Source organism: Lactuca sativa, chromosome 9, assembly GCF_002870075.4.
Source record: "Lactuca sativa cultivar Salinas chromosome 9, Lsat_Salinas_v11, whole genome shotgun sequence".
Taxonomy (NCBI): Eukaryota; Viridiplantae; Streptophyta; class Magnoliopsida; order Asterales; family Asteraceae; genus Lactuca; species Lactuca sativa.
In genome coordinates this window covers 124,876,112-124,900,646 of record NC_056631.2, presented here as the reverse complement: position 1 = coordinate 124,900,646, position 24,535 = coordinate 124,876,112, and the positions used below count along the sequence as shown (strand labels likewise).

General features: G+C 39.4%; 1 protein-coding gene across 1 annotated transcript; it reads left to right on the top strand.

The window, feature by feature from the left end:
* The first annotated feature begins 6,723 nt into the window (after positions 1-6,723).
* LOC128129099 (uncharacterized) lies at positions 6,724-7,350 on the top strand. The gene has a single exon (XM_052767784.1). It carries the CDS (start codon positions 6,724-6,726, stop codon positions 7,348-7,350), a length of 627 nt encoding a protein of 208 aa, XP_052623744.1.
* Positions 7,351-24,535: the final 17,185 nt, after the last annotated feature.

The window sequence follows — 24,535 nt, the reverse complement described above, 5'->3', positions numbered from 1 at the left end:
AATGATGTATCAATGGAGTGTGTGTGGTTAATTGGCACATTGATTAGGTGATTTGTAACATTGGGTGTAGCAAGCTAATTTGGATGGTTATTCACTCCTTGTTTGTGATCATCGGCAACCCAGTCACAAACTTGAAGGCCACGGTCAAGATTTAAACTTGCCATTGAAAAGTTCAATGAATCTCAAAGATCTAGGAATTTCAAATCCAATTAAAACTTAATACTCTATTTTGTTTTTCATGGTCGAAATTGGTAAATCGTCATTTACCTACCTTCAAATATTTTACAATTGGATTACGGCATCCCTCTTGGTAATTGTAGAATATTGTGTTGGGTCCTAGCCTTAATATTTCATATTGGGTGTAATATTAAGGATTATCATCTAAACTAAACTTTGTTCTTGTTCTTTTACAAATGTCTATCCCAAAGAATGCCTCCAACCCAATCAATTCAGCCTCTTTCTCCCTCATGAACCTATGTGGGAGGGTCATTTTCGACGGCTCGAACTTCAATGATTGGATTCGAAACATCAGGATAGTTATTCGCTATGAGGACAAACAATATGTCATTAATAAAGAGCTAAAGGATATTGATGTAACCACTAATACTCCTGAAAAAATCGTTGAGCACACTACTCATGAGAGGGATGCAACAAAGGTGTCGTGTCTAGTGATTGCAACCATGACTGCTGAGTTACAGAAGTCCTATGAGGACTACTACCACTATGAAATGTATCATGACTTGATGGAAAGATACCATCAAAGTGCTCGGCAGGAGAGGTATGAGATCATTGCCTCCATGATCACAACCAAAATGAAGGATGATGCACCCATCATGACCCACTTGCAAAAGATGCAAAGATTCCTGGACCGCTCGCTAAAACTAAATGTCAATTTTTTTGAAGAGTTGGCCATAGATATAGTTCTACACTCTTTACCTCCTTGTTATGATCAGTTTCATATAAATTATCATATGAACAAGGAGGAGGTCACTCTTACCAAGCTTCAATGCCTTCTTAGGAATGCAGAAAGCAACCTGAAAGGCAAGTCGGTTGTGTCTACTCCTATTCCTACTTCTGCCCCTGTTCTGGCAATCGGACATGCGAAGGGGAAGAAGAGGAAGGCTCCCTCCAAGAGCCACAACGGACAGTATCTTGATGGATCCTCATCAAGTGGGACCAAAGTTGATTCTGCTAATCCCTCTTCCAATCATGTTGAATCAAAAAAGTGACCCTCTTAAACTTCAGCTACCGCAGCCTCAATGTCACCGCAGTCAAGCAGTTTCATCAGCAATCATCAACCGAAGTCTCTAGTACCACAGTCTCTATCCAGTTTACATTACTTTGTCTTTTCTAGTAAAACACTCTATTGTCCAGTATGCCTTACATGGCTAATCTTAGATTTGTAAACATATCAAGTTGAAATTTCCATTCTGTATAACATATCAAGTCAATAGAAGTCAGAACAATTACTGTTAAATTTCAGAATTTTTGGAATAAGTTTGAGTATTCTAGAATTAACACTTTAGGAGATATCAGGAGAGAGGGTGCCCTAGGGTTTATTGTGCAACAATAAAGTCCTGACACATCAAAATTTTATAGTTTACGGCCTAAACTTGGTGTTTACGGCCGTAAACCCTAAAGGGGAGGGGTATAAAAGTGGCACTTAGCCATTTTTAGCATTTTTCCACCCATCCAAGAGTAAACTCCCAAACTCTCTCAAGTATCATCCTGGTTTTCTTCGAAATCTTCAATCTAGTAAGTGTTTCTAGCTTTCTTAAGTTTTTATATGACTTAATCTAGTGTTTTAACACACTTCTAACTGTGAAATCCTTCCAAAAGGGTTAATCTTCAATTTACACCAAGAACACCAATAACACACACGTGTGTTCTTGGCCTTTTGGACCTTTTCGAGCTTCTAACTTGTAAGTGCTTCTATCCTAGAGTCTTACAAGCTTTGTTACACATCATCCAAGAACACCAAGATCAAAGGTGTTTACGGTCCAAGAACACCTTGGACCGTAAACTCTATTTAGGGTGCCAAAGTGTGCTTTATCCTATCCTAAGCCTTGGGTATTAACTTAGAACCTTACCTTGATGTGTCTAGCACATGAAAACCACCAAGATGACTTATTTATATGTGTTTACGGTTTGGGGATCTCCCAAAACCATAAACACCCCAAAGGTGTGTAAAAATGGCCCTAGTCCCTTCACAAGCTTAGGAAACTAGTCTAGATTTATTCCTTGTTATGTTTGGGACTTGAAAGCATCAAAATACCATGTTCCATAGGAGTTTACGGCAGCAAAATCACGGAGAAATGGTCCAGGGGCCGTAAACTCCATTTAGGAGTGTATTGATGCCACAAAACATTTCCTATGACCTAAACACGAAGTAAGAATGGTTGGAATGGCTAAGAGGACTTCAAACCAACAAATGGTCAAAAGGTTATGAGCTTACGGCCATAAACTCAAGAGTTTATGACCGTAAACTCAATGGGATATGGTCTTTGGGGAGTAAACTCATATTAGGGGTTCCCTTGAACCCTTAAACCCAATAGCCTTGTCCTACAACACTTAGATGCACTCCTTAGCACTTATAACACTTATACAAAGTGTTTATCATGCCCTAGGATGTCTTTCCCTTGGTTATTAGTTGTTTAGAGACTAATTGGGTACTCATATGTGATATTATATGTTATATAAGATCATAGAGTGTGTACAAGTATTCACTTGACACCTAGCATCCTATTTCAGTCCGTTCATCCCAACCACTTGCTACAGGTGAGTTCATACCCCTTAATCAATGATTTAAATGTTTTTAAATGCTTTTATGTGGGGGGATACAAGTTGAATCATGCTAGTTAATATATTAATCACATATGATTAATAAGTAGCATACAAAAGGATTTACTATTGTTTTAGCTGTTTTACCAAACAGCTTACTTCAAATGGTTTTCCAAAAACACTTTTACTCATTTAAAATACATTGTTAAACTGTCTTTCATACTGAATGTATCTTTTCAAACCCTGTTACAATTGTGATTCACAACAAAGGTTTTCCTTATACTTTACATTGTTCTTATCAATAAAAATGCTCTCAAAATCATTTTACATTTTGACATCAAGTCATCTTTTCTTAGTTGCCAAACTTTTCAATAGTTTACAAAACTTATGGTATACTTTTATATTGTCAATTGCATGCCTATGCATGTATAGTTATATAAGAAATGTTTAAAGGACTTAGGAAGGCTAGCCGCTTTATTTCCTTTTCCCCATTGGGATGTGGTCTGGTAGGGTATCGGGTATCCGTCCAACAATCGTTTAATTATTAGTTATATATCATGTGTACATACATAGTTATAAAAGTTCTATAGTTCAGTTCAATACCCTTGGGTAGCAAGGGTATACCTTCATGTTCATACGTACAAGTCATATTATTAGTAAGCTACCATATGGGTAGTTTAGGAAGATACTAATACTATTACTAGAATGCGGAATCATACCACGAGTCAGTTCATTCATGAGTCTATACATTCTAGATAGAGAGAGAACACACATTACAGCTAGCACACGCATAACATTACAGTACATTACTATACTATTACATGAGTACGTTTACATTGATACGCTTACATGAGTACGTTTACATAGATACGCTTACATGAGTACGTTTACACAGATACGCTTACATGAGTGCGTTTACATATACCATAATAGGACATACATAACTAGGTGCTATAGCATGGAACGATTTCAGGATCTAATTATACCAATGAATCACAACGCATTATGATAGTTATATTGGGTGTACATGATCATAGTAATGTGGATGTTCGTGGCTTGCAAACATGCAGGGGTCGCGTGTGGGTCCCAAAATCTCTTTGACAGAGGAGCGTCTAGTCTGGGAACTAGCCATCACATTATGCCTGATCCCTTAAATAAGGAAAAATAGTACAAAAGTAGTCACTTATTACAAATACTACAATGCTTATGAAATTACAATAGATTTAAGGTAGTTAGTACGGTTGTAGTTATTTGATACTACACCATAGTACTATTTCATTTTCCCATTACATTCACTTCGTGAACATTCACACGATGCAGGGTAATGTATAAGCTATATTTTTGGTTAATGATAGTCGGATTTGGGAAAATACACACTCTTACAAGAGACACACACAGATACTAGATGCCTTGGTAGAAGGCTACTCTCAGTAGGAAGCATAGGGCTTTCTAGGATGTTCAAAACGTTTTCATACTTACATTTTCATATATATATTCTAATACTTACATTTCATATACGTACAAATACTTACATTTCATATACATACTAATACTTACATTTCATATACGTACAAATACTTACATTTCATATACGTACAAATGCGTACATGCAAATTAAGACACTAAAATACTTATGATCTCACCAGCTTTAAAGTTGATACTCTCTTTCAAAATAACTTGTATCCTTAGGTCAACGATAGACAGGTACCGATGCAAGGTTTAGAGAAGATGGTGCTCGTTCAAGACTCCTCTTTCATTTTTGATTTATACTTTAGTGTCTATTATAATTTGACAGAACACACTTGTATTAAAATTATATTATTAATGCAATGGATGATGTTGTTGCTTGTTTACTACTTTTCATTGTTGTGATACTGTACATGACGTCCTCCGCCCCAGAAAGTTTCCGCCGTTCATGGTTTTGGGGTGTGACAGATTAGTATCAGAGCATTGTTTATAGTGAATTGAGTATATCAACCCATAAGAGATATACAGACTATAAATACAATGGGATTAAAATACTCTGACCAACAGTTATACTTTAAATAATAAAATATTTAATTAAGTATACGTGCCTGCATTCATACTAAAATCAGTGTCACCAAGACAGTACAAAAGAATTACGATTGTTGGGCAGCACAAGTAGACTTAGAGACATATAGTCAAAACTTGGAATATATAGCCTGATCAACTTTATTATCCAAGGGTTGACTAGCATGTGACTAAGTGTAGTTGTGAGGTTGCAACAAGCCTAAAATCTTACCAACAATACCACAATGAGAACAATAGAACATAAACCTAAAATACTATAGGGGTATTTGGTGTTATTATAAGTACTTCATACTTGAGAACTAAACGGGATCTTCATTACTAAGTTCATAGTTTCTAAGTGGATACACTAAGGCTATATGTAACTAGGATCTTATAGACTTAGAATCTGTGAAAATTTTGCTTTACCCCTATTCTTCGTGATATTTGGAGTTAAGGTCACTTATTCGAAGGCCTATCCTGTTTCAATTACATATAACTGGTATGCACTTTACAAATAGTGATGTAACTAATGAAGATTTTCTAAATAATTATCTAGATAGTTCGTCTAATAATTATTTTCTTACCCCAATTCTCGTGTAGATAACATGGCTGGACTCCATCCCCATGGCAATTCGTACCTTCTGAACGAAGTCATTGTTGGATGGTTTGGAGAAGAACCAGAGAATAATCATCCTATCCCTTTGAATGATCACCATGTTAAAGACCTTTCGGATGGTGCTAACTCCAAACCCGAGGTTGAGAACCTACCCCAGGAAGCTCCCTTTCCAAATCCTAACCCTCGTCCGGCTTTTCATGGCCCGACGCCTCCGTGGGTGGAATGCTTGGAAACATGGAGCCAAGGACAAGATCAGCCCATGCCATTTAATGGTGACCAAAGCTTTTATGACCTGAGCAATGGGGGCTCAACAGACATAATCTTGCCAATCCTGGTCCGTAGAGTAGCTCGAAATGAGATTCAAGGCAGGACAGCCCTACATCAGATCACAGAAGTTGTCACCAATGCGAGAATGCATACCCTTCGCACCATTCGCCTGGAAGATGCTCGTGAGAGATTTGAGAGAGACCATGAAGCCCTGCTTCAAGCACTGGCCGAATCACGAGCCGAAGTCATAGAACTCCGAGTACGCCAGAGGGTGTATGAAAGACACCTACTTGATATGGAACGTCAACTGCTGAGCTGAGAGTTCACCAGAGGGATGACCGTCGCCAATAGTAGATGCCTTACTTTATTTTCCTTGTTAAAAAGGAATCATTTTCTGTCTATGCCCAATGTGACATTTTCTATGATACTATCTTGTACTCTAAGTACTTTTAGTTAGGTCGTTATGCTGTCAAGGACTTTCTACTCTGGATATGATGTAAGACCTTTTACAAGGTCATTTTTTCCGAACTCTTACGTCATGAATATCAAAGATATTGACGGTCGGCTAAATTCTGTGTCATTTTTTATTCAAATACATTCATCATGCTATCATGGGAGTCTATTTGATACCCACTCTAGTTGAGTTATTGAACTAGGGTATTCTAGCTCAGGGATTATTCCCAATTCTTCTTCATGGGTTGGATCATGTTATTTACCAGTCGATGGTACCCTGTTTTAGACGTCAAGCATCATAAGACCATACTACGAACTTACTTCCACTCAGTACTAGGACTGCATCATAGGGATGTAGGTCAAACCTTCGCGAACATACTTCCAATCCGTACTAGGACTGCATCATACGGATGTAGGTCAAAATTTCAAGAACATACTCTTACTCTTTTCTTGAGCAATCAAAGTACATCTAGGGTCAACCAAAAATCGCTCACAAAATCCTTATCTTTCGTGTTAATAGAATCATGTCGTCATCCGGAAACAGTCAGCCGAACAACGAAACCCCTGTTTTTCCTATGGACAACGCTACTTTCCAAGCTACAGTTACAACTGCCATGATGGCTGTCGTGACAGCTGTCCTTGCAAACCGTAACGCTATCAACACAAGCAATACCGACGATGGGGTTGAAAATCCCGATCGTAGTATCAATCCAGGAAGCCAACAAACGATAACAGTCACAGGCTCGCGAAGCCATAACTCAGAATTCAAGAAACGGAAGCGTCAAGCCCAAAAGGGACGCAAGAAATATAAGGGAACGCTTCCGAAGTGTAGCAAGTGTAGCTATCATCATAATGGAGCCTGTAGGTTATTGCAATGTAATAATTGCAACAGACTGGGACACATTGCCCATTTCTGTGGAACCACCGCCACTAGAGCCAGCCAGGGTTGCTATTATTGTGGTGAGATTGGACACTATAAAAGAAATTGCCCGAAAAGGGAGATCAAGGAAAGAACCTGCATCCCCTTAACTCCTACTCAACACTTCACTTCCACTACCGATGCTGGCACTAGCCAGATATGTCATTTATGTGGGGAGATGGGACATCTCATGAAGGATTGTCCAATAACAAAGAACTCGGGCACAAATGGGAAGATTCTTAGGATCACAGCTGCAAGAGAACCTACTCCAGACCCACATTAATGTAATTAAGGTGTTTCGTTGTAACAGACTTATAAACCATCCAAAACTAGTGCAACTAGAGTCTTATCTTTTGCGAGATCCCGTCGGTATAGGGATGCTCGTGCTGCGTATACTTGTCTTTTGTAGTATACCTTGTTCGCAACAATAGTCTTGTGGTAAATCTAAAGTACTTTAACTCTGTTGAAAGTTGCACGGTCGTGTTTTGTCTGTAACGCTTTATGTTCAAATCTAATGTCTTAATTCCCATATGATTCTGACATTATCATACGACTAGATTCAATTTGATCAGCACAATACCAGCTTCATACGTACATCGCTTTCTTCGAGATCGCCTTTCCAGCGAAGCCGTCATATCAGAACACTGAAGTACTCATGCATGGAGTACCTCATAGCTCTTTTCCTTCCAAAGAAATCCTGAAGTACCACTCGTAAAGTACGTCAAGTTCAATCCAAAGATCCATACGGTTGATCTGTCGCTGAAAAATGTATACAAAGGGGTGATATATAATCAAGTTTCTACAGGTTTAGAATTGATGATTCCACTTTAACTTCTTTCCCTCGTTGGGATGTGAGCTTAAAGAAGAATCAGCTATTCCACTACCTTTTCAATCTTGATTTTATACGACTCGTATACACGAAACGGCGATTGATGAACCATGTATGACTTCTAATATGAACTTCAAGATAGAGACTGCCCAAGACTACGAGTAATCGCATCATCATGTGAACAAACTTTGAACCCAGTATGACTTCTGTAAATAGATCGCCCTACGGTCTAACGCCCATGGAGATACAAGAACCGTTCGGACAGTTTAAAGACTACTCAGCACTAGAATAGAAAGACCAAGCTTCTCATCCTAGCGAGCTTCGGTCTTATTCGTGAAGAAGATAGACGGATTGCTTCGTAAGTCCCTCATCTTCAGTGACCTCATCAAGATTTCAATTAGAAATCATTATCTCTGCCTCGCATGAATGTGTGGGCTAAGCAAACGCAAGGAACGATTTACCTTTCAGAAATGGACCGAGATCCGAATATCAGCACTTTCGAGTGTTAGGGAAGGATGTCCCGAATACTACCTTCCGAACTCGATGCGGACACTTCGAGTCCGTAGTGATACCCCTCGGATAGGACCAAAACGCCCATAGCATTCATGAGCTTAATGGGTAGGGTACGCTATTCTTACTTGGATCAGTTCGTCATTCTCCTTGTAATAACTTACTTATCTACCCTCATAGTAAGAAGGAACCCATGGAAACATTACCCTCAAAGAAACTTTTCGTGAAGTTCTCTAAACATGAATTTTGAAATTGAAGAGTCAATTTCCTAAGACACACTAATGGTGATGTGGAAATTCTTGAGTACTCTGTCAATTTGTCAAAACCTTTGACAAATTATCGGCACTGAAGACGTTTATGAAATACGCCAAATTTTAGGTCTCGCCGACCTATCGTCGGGAGTCCATTCAGAACTCCTCGTGAATTACGGAAACCCTTACGACTTTGACCCAGCAGAGGGTGGCCCTTGACTGGGAAGATAAGCAAGAAACCTTGAAATTCCAAGTGAGAGACCAAAGTCTTTAGGAAATCTCACTCTGGGAATGGCTTAATACGCTTCGTAACGCGTGGAAAGCTAAATCCAAGATAGTCAGGACCTCCGAGATTCTTACTGGAATTGGTCCTGTATCTCACAGACTAGACCTACTCCATGAGCTTAGTAATGTACATTCTACCCTTCACGTCTCGAACATGTAAAAAGTATCGATCTGAAAAGACTCTTGAAATCCCACTCAAAGAGATCGAGTCCCACAGGAGCCTCACCTACGTGGAAGAACTGTAGTGACCATGGACCGAGAGGTCATGCAAACGATTCATAGTCGTTTCCCTTTAAGTGAACGTTCGCTGAGATGCCAACCAGGGACCCGAATTCACTTGGGAGCACGACAATCGATCGATTAGGAAGTATCCCCACTTCTTGGCTTGATAATTCATGCCTACTTCCTTACGTAAATTCTAATTTCGGGACGAAATTCCTTCTAACGGGGGGATGATGTGACAACCTGAAATTTCCATTCTGTATAACATATCAAGTCAATAGAAGTCAGGACAGTTACTGTTAAATTTCAGACTTTTTGGAATAAGTTTGAGTATTCTAGAATTAACACTTTAGGAGATATCAGGAGAGAGGATGCCCTTTGGTTTATTGTGCAACAATAAAGTCCCGACACATCAAAAGTTTAGAGTTTATGGCCTAAACTTGGTGTTTACGGTCGTAAACCCTAAAGGGGCGGGGTATAAAAGTGGAACTTAGCCATTTTTAGGATTTTTTCACCCATCCAAGAGTAACCTCCCAAACTCTCTGAAGTATCATCCTGGTTTTCTTCGAAATCTTCAATCTAGTAAGTGTTTCTAGCTTTCTTAAGTTGTTATATGACTTAATCTAGTGTTTTAAGACACTTTTAACCGTGAAATCCTTCCAAAAGGGTTAATCTTCAATTTACACCAAGAACACACACTTGTGTTCTTGGCCTTTTGGACCTTTTCGAGCTTCTGACTTGAAAGTGCTTCTATCCTAGAGTCTTACAAGCTTTGTTACACTTCTTTACCTCATGAAATCATCCAAGAACACCAGGATCAAAGGTGTTTACAGTCCAAGAACACCTTGGACCGTAAACCCTATTTAGGGTGCCAAAGTGTGCTTTATCCTATCCTAAGCCTTGGGTATTAACTTAGAACCTTACCTTGATGTGTCTAACACATAAAAACCACCAAGATGGCTCATTTATATGTGTTTACGGTTTGGGGATCTCCCAAAACCATAAACACCCCAAAGGTGTGTAAAAATGGCCCTACTCCCTTCACAAGCTTAGGAAACTAGTCAAGATTTATTCCTTGTTATGTTTGGGACTTGAAAGCATCAAAATACCATGTTCCATAGGAGTTTACGGCAGCAAACTCATGGAGAAATGGTCCATGGGCCATAAACTCGGTTTAGGAGTGTATTGATGCCACAAAACATTTCCTATGACCTAAACGTGAAGTAAGAATGGTTGAAATGGCTTAGAAAACTTCAAACCAACAAATGGTCAAAAGGTTATGAGATTATGGCCCTAAACTCAAGAGTTTACGACCGTAGACTCAATGGGATATGGTCTTTGGGGAGTAAACTCATATTAGGGGTTCCCTTGAGCCCTAAAACCCAATAGCCTTGTCCTACAACACTTAGATGCACTCCTTAGCACTTATAACACTTATACAAAGTGTTTATCATGTCCTAGGATGTCTTACCTTTGTTTACTAGTTGTTTAGAGACTAATTGGGTACACATATGTGATATTATATGTTATCTAGGATCATAGAGTGTGTACAAGTTTTCACTTGACACCTAGCATCCTATTTCAGTCCGTTCATCCCAACCACTTGCTACAAGTGAGTTCATACCCCTTAATCAATGATTTAAATGTTTTTAAATACTTTTATGTGGGGGGGATACAAGTTGAATCATGCTAGTTATTATATTAATCACATGTGATTAATAAGTAGCATACAAAAGGATCTACGACTCTTTTAGCTGTTTTACCAAACAGCTTACTTCAAATGGTTTTCCAAAACACTTTTACTCATTTAAAACTCTTTGTTAAACTGTCTTTCATACTGAATGTATCCTTTCAAACCCTGTTACAGTTGTGATTCAAAACAAAGGTTTTCCTTATACTTTACACTGTTCTTATCAAACAAACTGCTCTCAAAATCGTTTTACATTTTGACATCAAGTCATCTTTTCTTAGTTGCCAAACTTTTAAATAGTTTACAAAACTTATGTTATACTTTTATATTGTCAATTGCATGCCTATGTATGTATAGTTATATAAGAAATGTTTAAAGGACTTAGGAAGGCTAGCCGCTTTATTTCCTTTTCCCCGTTGGGATGTGGTCTGGTAGGGTATCGGGTATCCGTCCGACAGTCTTTTAATTATTAGTTATATATCATGTGTACATACATAGTCATAAAAGTTCTATCGGTCAGTTCAATACCCTTGGGTAGCAAGGGTATACCTTCATGTTCATACATACAAGTCATATTACTAGTAAGCTACCATATGGGTAGTTTAGGAAGATACTAATACTATTACTAGAATGCGGAATCATACCACAAGTCAGTTCATTCATGAGTCTATACATGCTAGATAGAGAGAGAACACACATTACAGCTAGCACACGCAGAACATTACAGTACATTACTATATTATTAGATGAGTTCGTTTACATTGATACGCTTACATGAGTACGTTTACATAAATACGCTTACATGAGTACGTTTACATAGATACGCTTACATGAGTGCGTTTACATATATGATAATAGGACATACATAACTAGGTGCTATAGCATGGAACGATTTCAGGATATAATTATACCAATGAATCACAACGCATTGTGATAGTTATATTAGGTATACATGATCATAGTAATGTGGATGTTCGCGACTTGCAAACATGCAGGGGTCGCGTGTGGGTCCCAAAATCTCTTTGACAGGGGAGCGTCTAGTCTGGGATCTAGCCATCACATTATGCCTTATCCCTCAAATAAGGCAAAATAGTACAAAAGTAGTCACTTATTACAAATACTACAGTGCTTACGAAATTACAACAGATTTAAGGTAGTTAGTACGTTTGTAGTTATTTGATACTACACCATAGTACTATTTCATTTTCCCATTACATTCACTTCGTGAACATTCACACGATGCACGGTAATGTAGAAGCTATATTTTTGGTTAATGATAGTTGGATTTGGGAAAATACACACTCTTACAAGAGACACACACATATACTAGATGCCTTGGTAGAAGACTACTCTCAGTAGGAAGCATAGGGTTTTCTAGGATGTTCAAAACGTTTTCATACTTACATTTCATATACGTACTAATACTTACATTTCATATACGTACAAATACTTACATTTCATATACATACTAATACTTACATTTCATATACGTACAAATACTTACATTTCATGTACGTACAAATACGTACATGCAAATTAAGACACTAAAATACTTATGATCTCACCATCTTTAAAGTTGATACTCTCTTTCAAAATAACTTGTATCCTTAGGTCAACGATAGACAGGTACCGATGCAAGGTTTAGAGAAGATGGTGCTCGTTCAAGACTCTTATTTCATTTTTAATTTATACTTTAGTGTCTATTATAATTTGACAGAACACACTTGTATTAAAAGTATATTATTAATGCAATGGATGATGTTGTTGCTTGTTTACTACTTTTCATTGTTGTGATACTGTACATGACGTCCTCCGCCCCAGAACGTTTCCGCCTTTCATGGTTTTGGGGTTTGACACTTCAAAAAGAGTATCGCATCTAATTTTAATACACATCTCAGAAGTTCTCTGTCTATCTTACTTATTCAATCTTCTTACTCTCTTAATCAATCACAACCTCTCCTCGGTGCAAGTCCTTTGTGACTTAATCATTAAGCTTGATCTCACTTATTAAATTGGCTTGAATGCATTCCTTGTTATGAATTAGCTTATGTGTATACTTGATATAACAATTGTTGTCATTTACATGTCTTTACTTTTCCGCAACTAACTCTCTAACTCCTAACTCTTAATATTATTGTTGAGCTTCAGATTCTTAGAGATTAACTATTCCGCAATGTACTTGTTCTAATGTTTGTTCAAGTGAGTCTCAAAGTTTTTCTCTCAACAACTAGTATTAGAGCCATAGTGGTTGCTTTTTGAAAATCGGAACTCTGATTTTTCGAAGAGCCTTCTATACCACTGAAGCTCATTTCTAAAACAAACAAAAACTTCAAAACATGGCACCATTGTTATCTCTGAATGTTTCCAACAGTGTTGGTGGTTCTAATCGAGCCCCAATACTGGTTGCAAATGAATATAATCACCGGTCACAAAGAATGGAAAGATACTTAAGAAGACTTGGTAGAGATGTATGGCGATCCATAGAAGAAGGACCACATGTTCCAGTCCTTACACCAGTCCAAACTGACAGAGCTACAACAAGAATAGGGGGGTCAACTAGCTATGAGTCGTCCCACCAAGGATGATCTTGATAAAATGGAAAATGATGATTTTGCTTTTTATAAAATCTCCTGTGGAGTTTCTCTTGACAACTTCGATATTATCATAAATTGAAAATCAGCAAAAGAGATATGGGATGTTCTCAAGAATCTGTACGAAGGCTCAGAGCAAGCTCGAGACAAGAAGTTCACAACTGCACTCAATGAGTTCAACAACCTCAAAGCTCACACTGGCGAAAGTTTGGAAGACTCCTTCAAAAGATTCAACCTGATTGTCACCAAGCTATCCAATGTGGTCACCATCCGCAGTAACCATGAAACAAACCTTCAGTTCCTTAATGGTGTGGGAAGACATTAGGCTACGGCCAAAATGATAGTCCAAGGTGATAGAAAGATTCATTGCTTGTCACTCTACAAACTCTTTGGGGAACTTCAAGCATAGGAATCCACCGTACTTAAAGACTGTGCTGAATTCGGAGGACCTCTTGCTCTCATAGCACAAACCAATCTTACACTCCCTCGTATGATACTTCACCGCAGTCATACGAAGCTGATACAGAGTATGACAATGAAGAAGAGTTTCAAAAGGCAATAGCTCTCGTCAACAAACAATTCAATCGACTACCACCTCACTCCTTTCGCAAAATTCAACAATTCAACACACCACCCTTCAATCATAACTTCAACCCACAAACAAATCAGTCACATTACCCTAAAAGTTCTCATCCACCACAGCAATCTCACAATACTCAACCTAAGGAAGCACTGCAGCCTACTCAAACCTCTGACTCCGGTACTCCCTCAGAAGACATGACTGATGTTGTCGTTTGTCACAAATGTAACAAGGAGAATCACTTTGCAAGAGATTGTAAGGCCAATGTAGTTAAAGACAGAGAATTCTACCTTAGAATGGCTTAAGAGCTGGAAGAAAAGGAGAAAGAAAGGGCATATGTAGCCAATGTCAAAAGAGACCATCAAGTCTGGTCATCCAGAGATGAAGATGAAGCCATCAGCAGTGTTAATGGCAAAGGGAAGATATGCATCTTGGCAACTACGGATGATGATTGGTCTACAAAGATGAGCAAAAATACTGCTACATGGAAAAGGATGGAACTCTAAGCATCATAACAGGTAAAACTCATGATCCAAACTCTAAATTATAGCATGCATGATTGGGCAGGTATCCGATTTTGTTACCGATAGTCGAGGGCTTATGACCATTAGAGGTCGGGTTTGGGTGCCTTATGTGGGCAGAGCACGTAGCATACTGATGGAGGAGGCGCATAGATCGAGATTCTCAATCTATCCCGGGGCCACTAAGATGTATTTGGACCTAAAGAGAGATTATTGGTGGCCCTTTATGAAGAGGGATGTTGTGTGCATAGTAGGGAGATGCTTGACTTGTCGTCGGGTTAAGGCTGAGCATCAGCATCGGCATGGAAAGTTTGCAGCCGCTTGAGGTTCCCCAGTGGAAGTGGGAACAGATTTCTATGGACTTCATCACCAAATTTCCAAGGACCGCGAGGGGTGTTGATGCGGTTTGTGTGATTGTGGATCGGCTGACGAAGAGTGCTCACTTCCTTGCTATCAGTGAGAGCTCTTCCGTAGAAAGGTTGGCAGAGATGTATATAAGAGAGGTGGTGTCGCGACATGGAGTGCCGATCTCGATTGTGTAAGACCAAGATGTACGTTTCACTTCAAGGTTCTGGAAGAAGTTCCATGAGGAGTTCGGTACGAGATTGCACTTCAGTACTGCTTACCACCCACAGACGGATGGATAGAGTGAGTGGATGATTCAGACGTCGAGGACATGCTTCGAGCATATGTTATGGACTTCGGTGGAAGTTAGGACACATACCTACCTTTGACTGAGTTTTCTTACAAAAACAAGCACCATTCGAGTATTGGTATGCCTCCCTTTGAGATTTTATATGGGAGGAAGTGTCGGAACCCCATCTGTTGGGGAGAAGTAGGGCAACGAGTGATGGGTAGCACTGAGATAGTGCTTAAGATGACAGAGTAGATTCAGCAGGTCAGATAGAGGTTACTTACGACACAGAGTCGCCAGAAGAGCTATGTGGATAGACGGCGATCCGAGATCGAGTTTTAGGTTGGAGAATTTTTACTCCTGAAGGTATCTCCTTGGAAAGGAGTGATCCGGTTTAGGAAAAGGGACAAACTGGGGTCCCGATAGATTGGTCATTTCGGGGTGATTGCCAGAGTGGGAAAGGTAGCATACCGTTTAGAGCTACCCAAGGAGTTGAGTCAGATCCATGATACCTTCCACGTATCCCAGTTGAGGAAGTGTATAGTTGATGAGACGGCGGTAGTGCCGTTAGAGGATATTCAGGTGGATGCCAGCCTTAATTACATTGAGAGGCCGAGTGTGATCTTGGATCGTAAAATCAAGGTTCTGAGGAACAAAGAGGTGCCCCTCGTTCAAGTCCAGTGCCAACATCGGAGAGGGTCCGAGATGACTTGGAATCCGGAGGCGGAGATATGGGAGCAGCATCCAAAGTTGTTTGTAGAGTGAGACTTCGAGGGCTAACTCTGATTCTAGTGGAGGAGAATTGTAACATCCGGATTTCCAGGTATCATAATTTAAGTTTTTATTTTTGAGTTAAGAAGAGGGACTCGACGAGTTGACACCTAAACTCATCGAGTAGGAACGCGACTGATGACTCGGATTAATGAATGGACTCGACGAGTCAGCAAGTCGACTCGAGGATTCCGTGCTGTGGACATAAACCCTAAATCTTTGGGCCTACGCTCTATTTAAGGGTCCTTATGGCCTTCATTTGCGGCCACACACCCTTGAGAAACCCTAAACGAACCAGAGAGCATAGAGAGTGAGGGAAGGAGCTAATTTCATCACCATTTGTGCATTCTTGCAAAAAAAAAGGAAGGGATTCAAGCTTGGTTAATTGGGGAGCTCAGATCTTCTATCACCTCATCGAAGATTGTTGTTTGAGGTATGAATACATGCCTATTTTCGTGTATATAGTGGATCTCATGAATCTTCTTGCCCCTTTTTAGTTGAGTTATGGAGTATATGGTGTCCCTTTGTGGCATAGACATTAGATCTGGACCTTGAGAGGTCCAGAGAGTCCCAACAACCTAGGTTTATGCAGTAACATAAGAGTATTGAGCCTAAGACATCTATATAAGGGATATTTTATCAAATAGAGCTAGATGTGTGATGCATGGACATAATGATTGAACCTTTGCGTGACTTTTGAGTGCTAGGAGGCCAGATCTATAAGTTAGAGGAGCAGATCTGACCTCAGAAGGTCAAATGAGTAGTGTCATGGAGGAAACTTGTCGAGTCCATGAGAGGACTCGAAGAGTCGGATCGGGTTGCCCCGCGATTCGTCACCAGTGGTACCCGTTGAGTGAAAGGTTAAATGGACGAGTTGAGTGAGGCCTTAGGAGGATTCAAAGGACATGCATGAACTCGCCGAGTCACCTGAGTGCACTCGACGAGTCTGGTCAAAGGTGGACCGTTGACTGGAGTTGAATTCCGTTGACCTTAGGGTTTTGTTCAAACTGATTCAAGTGAGGTCATGGAAGGGTAGAATGGTATTCTACCCATTCGTAAGAGATCAGAACATAAAGAGAGTATTGCTTAAAGATATTGTCATTTTGATAGGAGGAGGCTAGATCGGGGATATCGACAACGAGAGTGTACTAGAAATTTCCCGAGGTGAGTCTTCTCACTATACTTTACCTTGAATGGTAATTATGTGTGACCGGAAGGTCTTATGTGCTATGACGAATATGTGATATATGTTTCCATGTGATATGTATATGTTATGTATGTTATGAGTAGTATGGTACGGACCAGAAGGTCAGCAGTGGATGGACCGGTAGGTCGATATGGTATGGATCGGAAGGTCTACTCAAATTGTGGGACCGAAAGGCCCCTAAGACACATTGACCGGAAGGTCTCGTAGAGCTGTAGCCTTGAGTGGCTTATATGTTGTATGTAGTGCTTTGGGAAACTCACTAAGCATTTATGCTTACCGTGTTATGTGATATGTGTTTCAGGTACTATTGAGGATCGCGGGAAGGCACCGACATGATTAGTACACACTGATAGAGGATTTTTATAGTTGAGATTCTTGGATATGTTCTACTGTAATAACTTTTGATACACTTTTGTTTTGAAATGATTTTTACGAGATATGTTATGGTTTACAAATGAAAGAAAAAATGTTTTAAATTCTTACGTTGTTACACTACAACTCGTTTTAGGGTTTTGATAACAATGGAAGCTGATAAGGAGGCCGACCAAAGGAACTTAAGGCCTTTAAATAGGGTGCAACACCCTAGAAATTAGGTTTTCTTTCCCAGCCACCAACTCACCGACTTGAAACACCTCAACTCGCCCTGTTGGTTCATTTAATCCGCATGATTCTTCCATCCTAAACATGCCGAGTTGGTTCCTCCAACTTGTTGTGTTTAATTTGAATTACATTTATTCTCAACAATTTCGTCTCAAGATTTCGGGCGTTACAACTATCCCCCGCTTAAATTAGATTTTGTCCTCGAAATCGGTCCTTACTTTTATCAACACGCCAAACAATCTGAGCCGCACTACCACAACCCAAGAATACTACTGCCTCCCCAAGTTAACTAAAACCAACCCTAGTATAACCCACCAACCTGAAGAAGAACGAACCTTAAACCCTCGTAGAAAAACCACCTCTACCTTTCTTGAAACCCAGAATCTCTAATTGACTTGATTTCCTGACAGACCACCCACTTTCAACCACTATCAAACCAATTCCATAAGAAGCCCAGACTAAACAAAATGCTTTCAACCCAGATTATCTTGAAGCTTTAAAGGAACAAAATCACTGATCATATACACCTGCAGATAATTTACCCTTGAAAAAAGGCTCAGATAATCCTTCGAGTAGAAGATTCATCCCTGCAATGGTTAGATTCATACGAGATCTATGCAACAGAGTTAAATCAACCACTCTGAGATTATTTAATCCACTGCAAGTAACTTAGAATTTCTCGAACAACAAGCAATTCTACACACACGAAACCTGAATCATTAATACTACCCTAAACATCACAGTGCTCCTAGATGCTTTCAAAAAGCGACCGATACCTCCCCGGTCCCAACTTGTCTGCCAACTATCTAAAATACTGGATTCCTACGTGGTTGCTAAATCAAAAGACACTCACACAGTCGCCCCAAGCAACTTCGGAAACAAAACCTCGACTGACGATGATTACCTGAACCATCACGACACCCACCTGATGCTAAATTGAACGATATAGGAACAACTATAGTCTTATCTCATACACAGTCTCCCACGACCTACCAATTCCTAATTGCAAACAAGTTGTGGCCCTCCCACAACCTTGCGAATAGGCCCACCCTAGACTAAACCATCAGAAGAAATTTGTGGGTAGTTCATAGCTTTGCCAAAATCTCTCCACTGCACAGAGACCAGTGAATGCTATGTGCCACGCCACAGTCTTATAACACTTCCCACACTAACTGACTGGTAGTGAATTCTACAGGCCACCCTACAGTCTTACAACACTTCCACCTCGCAACAACTGCCACCCAATCCTTGCCGCTAATCTTATCAATTGAAACACATCCAAAATTGAGCATGTACTCGACCCAACACCCGAGCTGAACCCGAGTCATGACTGGAACCCTAACCTGGGTCCCCCAAATCCTGCTATCAAATACCAAGAAGACGCAAACCCAATGTTGGAAAGTTTCCCGAACTCCCAACTCACATGATCCTTAATCCAGACAGCCACTTGGGCCGCCTTTCTCCCCGATGGGGATGCGAAACATATCCTAGTTTCACACCTACTTCTGTCCTGAATACCTGAACGATTCTCCCCACTTTGATTCGACTAAGGTTTCCCACCTTTTAATCCTTATGGATTTTCTGATCCATCTTACTCGATTGGCGTGAACTGTCCATACCCTATGTTGAACAATACTATCGTTCCATTGCTAGCCAAATTCATTGATCACCCGATTTCTAAAACCCTGATGGATACCCTTAAAATCTCAACCGACCTAATAATCCAGATCACCTCCCATTATACTATACCAACTCCCCAATCACTTGCACTGACGACTAAAACTATAACCTCTGCCTTGAACTGACGGATCTTATACCACTTCCAATACCAAAGAATTGTTGGATTCTGACTGACTGCAACCGAGAAAAAGTTAAGGCTCCTCTGATACTTTTGAATACCAAGCAACCCCTAAAGACCAGTTGAACACTTCCCGAATCCCAACATTACTGATAACCCCAGATGCTCAAAATGATATCATACACAAATCTTGAAGTCCTAAGGACAAATGCTCCAATCTAAACCGCAACAACATACCACTACCCTCGGCACTCTCAAAAGCCAATCCCCACACCAATGCAAAACCCCAAATTTTGGTGATATTGGATAACTAACCTGCTAAATTATTTCCATAACCCTTCCACACAATGCCCTCGAAATGATCTTGACTAACAACCAAGATAACACAAAACACTCCAAACCTGCTATAAGGGAAACAACCCTTCACTAAACCATTAGTGATTCATGGAATATAACAACTCTTGAAGATATAACCCAAACATAAGCAGATAAATACACCAAAGATACGCTTACCCAAACCCTATGCAAGATTCCAAAAAACATAATTCAGACAAATCAAAAAGAATGAAAAGATACATAATCGCAACATCGCCTGTTGGAGTCCTGAGCTCCCTTGTCTGACACTACAAAGCTCGAATCCTCTCTGTTGGGGCTCCTTCCCTACCCTGTCATCCATCGGTGATCCTCAAAGTAGTCGGAGCAGGCGCACTCATTACTCCCCCTTTCAACATCGGATAATTGGCCTTCTTATGGCCCACCTGACCGTAGTGAAAGCATAACTGGTTTGCCCCCTGAGGACAATCCTTGCTGACGTGACCAACCCTACCACACTTGTAGCAGCCCAAACCCCTAGACAATCCATCGTGCGGTTTCCCACACGTGTTGCACTGACCGCGACCATGCTGGCCTCTCAAACGCTGATCAAAAGTCTTGGGTCTCTTCTCGAGACCCTCCAATATATGCACCTAATCTGATCCCCTCTTCCCAAGGTGCTCCAGATCGATCTCCCGCTCTCGAGCTCTATAAATCATCATTCAGGGTCTCGCATCCTGAAAACTCACGAACTCCGTGATATCATCCCACAGCATATCATGATACCTTACCTTCTTCATTTCCTTATATATTTCATACTGCGGTACAAACAAAGCCCTCTCCCGGAACTTGGCAGTGCTTTTTGCAATAATCTCAGTAATCTGGAAAAGATCCAAAAACTCTCGTGCCAACTACTGCACCTCAATCGATGGAGCAAAATCAGATCGGAACCTGGTCAAGAAGTCATCCCATGACATAGAATCAATAACATCATCTCCCAACTCACTACCGACTTCTTCTTACCAATCTCATGTCCTGTCCTTCAATAAGCAGGAAGCATATCTGACCTTCACCTCCTCGGGGCAAAAACTCGTCCTGAACGCGTTAGCTATATCCGTTAAACACGTCCTACTGATAATGGGGTCCCTCTCCCCATGGAACGCGGGAGCTCCACAAGCTCGAAACTCCGAGAAAGAAAGAGTGTGAGCTCCAACGATAGCCATAGTCTCAGCACAGAACACGTCGAAGTGTTCATCCAAATTCTCCGATGAGATGAACTCCTGCATCTGCTCGCTAATCGGCTTAGCACTTGCACCAGAGCTGAAACCCACAACAGAACCAAAACCACAACAAGAACCTGAACCATCTCCCTGGGTGCTCATCTCCAAACTAAAACACAGCAAGCCAACGACCAGAACATTCCCAAAAATCCTCCTCACATAAGCTTCTTAGATTCTCCAAGACTCTCACCAATTCGAGGCTGGATCCTATGTTTTCAGTAGTACGGGCTCAATACTACCTTCCATACATATCCATACTTTCCTAAGTAATCATCCTGAATCCTCTAAGTCTCCTCCTCAAACCGATGCACCGAAAACTCACAAAGCTGCACCATGAACCCACTGAAGCATATCCTAGGCTCTGCTAGGTTCCTGACCCCACCCGACACTCAACTGCTGAAGGACTCCCACCAATGTCAACTAACTTCCTCATGATTATAGTTACATGCAACAGAGACCAAATAATCCTTCGAGAAAAAGATGAAAGGTTATGAGCATTCTAACACTCGTATGGTGTACATGCAACCATAGATGCTTTGGATCTATGTTTTCTCTAATATACATGCAAACTTTAATTTTCCAAAGCATCATCCTAACTAGCATACAATAGAGTATCTTTTCTACAAAGTTCTAGTTCGATGACAAACCTTTTGTTGTAGTTGGAAACATAGTTGTGTTTGGCCTTTAATAACTTAGCACCAATAATGTGAATGCCTCAAATGGAATCACAACACACCTTGGACAAAGGGTGAATTTTGAGAGAGGATTCCTTCCTCTCAAAATGCCTCATACGAAGTCCAAGAACACATAGGTCATGATTTTAGCTATGGAGCAACAAATATATATATATATATATATATATATATATATATATATATATATATATATATATATATATATATATATATATTGTAGGATTTTAAGGGTCATGGGTAAACCCTAATCCATACCTATGGGTTTATGATCCATGGTTCGTGTGGCCCAACTCTTTATGTATCCATACATAAACTTAGTCCAACATGGATCATAAGCCCAAACATATATATATATATATATATATATATATATATATATATATATATATATATATATATATATATATATATATATATATATATAACTAATTTACAGAATTAGTGACCATTGATTTAATTAGTCTCTTTTGATCACAAAATTAATTCCAAATTTATTCTTGATTAATACTAATTAAATCATATGATTTCATATTAATATATTTGAACTTATAATATATTAATAAATCATAAATAACCTCTTCTCAAAAGTCCATCCTATCAAATTGTCTAGATGATATGCAACCCAAACGGACCATGCTACTCTCGGGTCAAGTACATACCGATTATAGTTATGGACTTAGACACTAATCCAACAGTCTCCCACTTGGATAACTCTAATAACTATTACTGCATGTATCACTCCACAACCTGACTAGCAATCGTAGCTCTTAAACGCCGCTATCGAACTCTGACCTAGTCAATGACGCATCCATTAGATAACGGATCATATATTCCTCCATTCTAGATATCATATGGACATGAGACATGGATTATAATCATTTTATATGTCCATCTGTAGTTTCCCGATTTTCGATTTATGACGACCAACTAATTGAACAAATCAAATCAGTCCAGGCTTGGCCAAGCACTTAGGGGTGTCATCACTAAATCATCAAGGGGCCCACATATATCGATTTTATCCCTCAATGGGTAAAAGGAATGTATAAACTTCGAATCATATGCTTGCTCCATCTACTTTTCAAATCACACACAATGATATGTTTTATAACACCGAGTTACCGGTGCGTTTACATATCATCAATGTGCAACTGACTTGTAAACTGCAACTCATACCTCTCCGTTTGTAGAATATAAGATTCTATCGTCTCATGATCCCTCGTGATAAAATCAATGAAGTGACTCAAATGAGCATGGGTTGAACCAATACTCGAATATTTTCCAGGAGCACTCATGAACACTACAGCTATGTCTAAAACACCTAGACAAACTACAGACCCATTCATGACAGTCTTGATTCAATACCTACTTCCAAAGTATGATCGACTATGAATGGTTTGAATAAACCAGTTATTCGGGAAGTCAAAACATGCAAAGTGAAAAACAAGAATATCACTAATCCTATATGGCCCCAAAACTTTTGAGCCATATGAATTACTCATTATACATTGTATAATGTTTCAGATAATCAACTTAATACTTGAATTAAAAACAATAGTCATGTCATGCTCCAAGCATGCACACTATGTTTGTCTAAACAATAGCTATGTTATGCTGCAAGCATGCACACTATGTTTGTCTATGGTCCTTACTTTGTGAAATAGATCAATTGACAGTATTTCAATGATGCATATTTCACAATCCCAAATCCATACTGTAAGTGTAAGAATATCAAATTCTTGACATTTAGTGTAATTTGTAAGATTCTAAACTTATCTGCAATGATTCTCTTGTAATGCCTATGCACAAAGGTCAAAGAGACTAGGCAACAGACATTACAAAGTATTCAAATGGAGATTAACAACAAAACAATTCCAAGGAAGCGAAGTCTCAAATTCAAAGTACATACCTTTAAACATACTTTTTGCATTAAGTTTTCTAATCTTACACAGATTTAAGGAATCACCTCCACCTATGGAAACATATCCATATTCCCATTCTGACTATCACTTCTAAACAAGAGTTGCCTCTTTTCAGAATATGTCAATATGATCCATCCAATTTTATACTTCCAACTACAAGCGACCAATCCTTGGCGAACCTTAGATTCTCCTTAACAGTTGGTTAACCACTTTAGACATATCCGGTTCTATTCCGTTTTCCTCCTTAATGCCCTAGGCATTTCGAATATTTTAGAACGGATAAATATTATAGCACATGTAATCAATCCTATATTCGAAGCATATTGGACACGATTCATAAAGACGTGATACCTAACCAGTCTTTTGCTACAATATTTCTATTTTCCATGTTCTCATCATTTGAATTATGAAAAGGAATGTTGTAATCATAGTCGAATTTTGAGAACGCAATTAACACATACATATATAGAATTTCCTTATTTAGTAAAATCTCAATCTAAGCTTTTAGATTTGAAATGAAGTCTAAATTCCTCTCCCTTAATTATAGCAAAACAACTTTTCAAACCCTACAACTTGAGAATTAAAATTATTATCTATAATTAACATTGCTAACTTGCAACACCTACCATAAGAATTATGCTCCCGCTAGCATGATAATTATTATCTTGCCAACATAACACTTATGCTCCCACTAGCTTTGACATGTACTCAGTAGTCAACCGGACTTCTAGAAATCAATACTTATTGACTTTCTTACCAAAGTTCAGATTTTT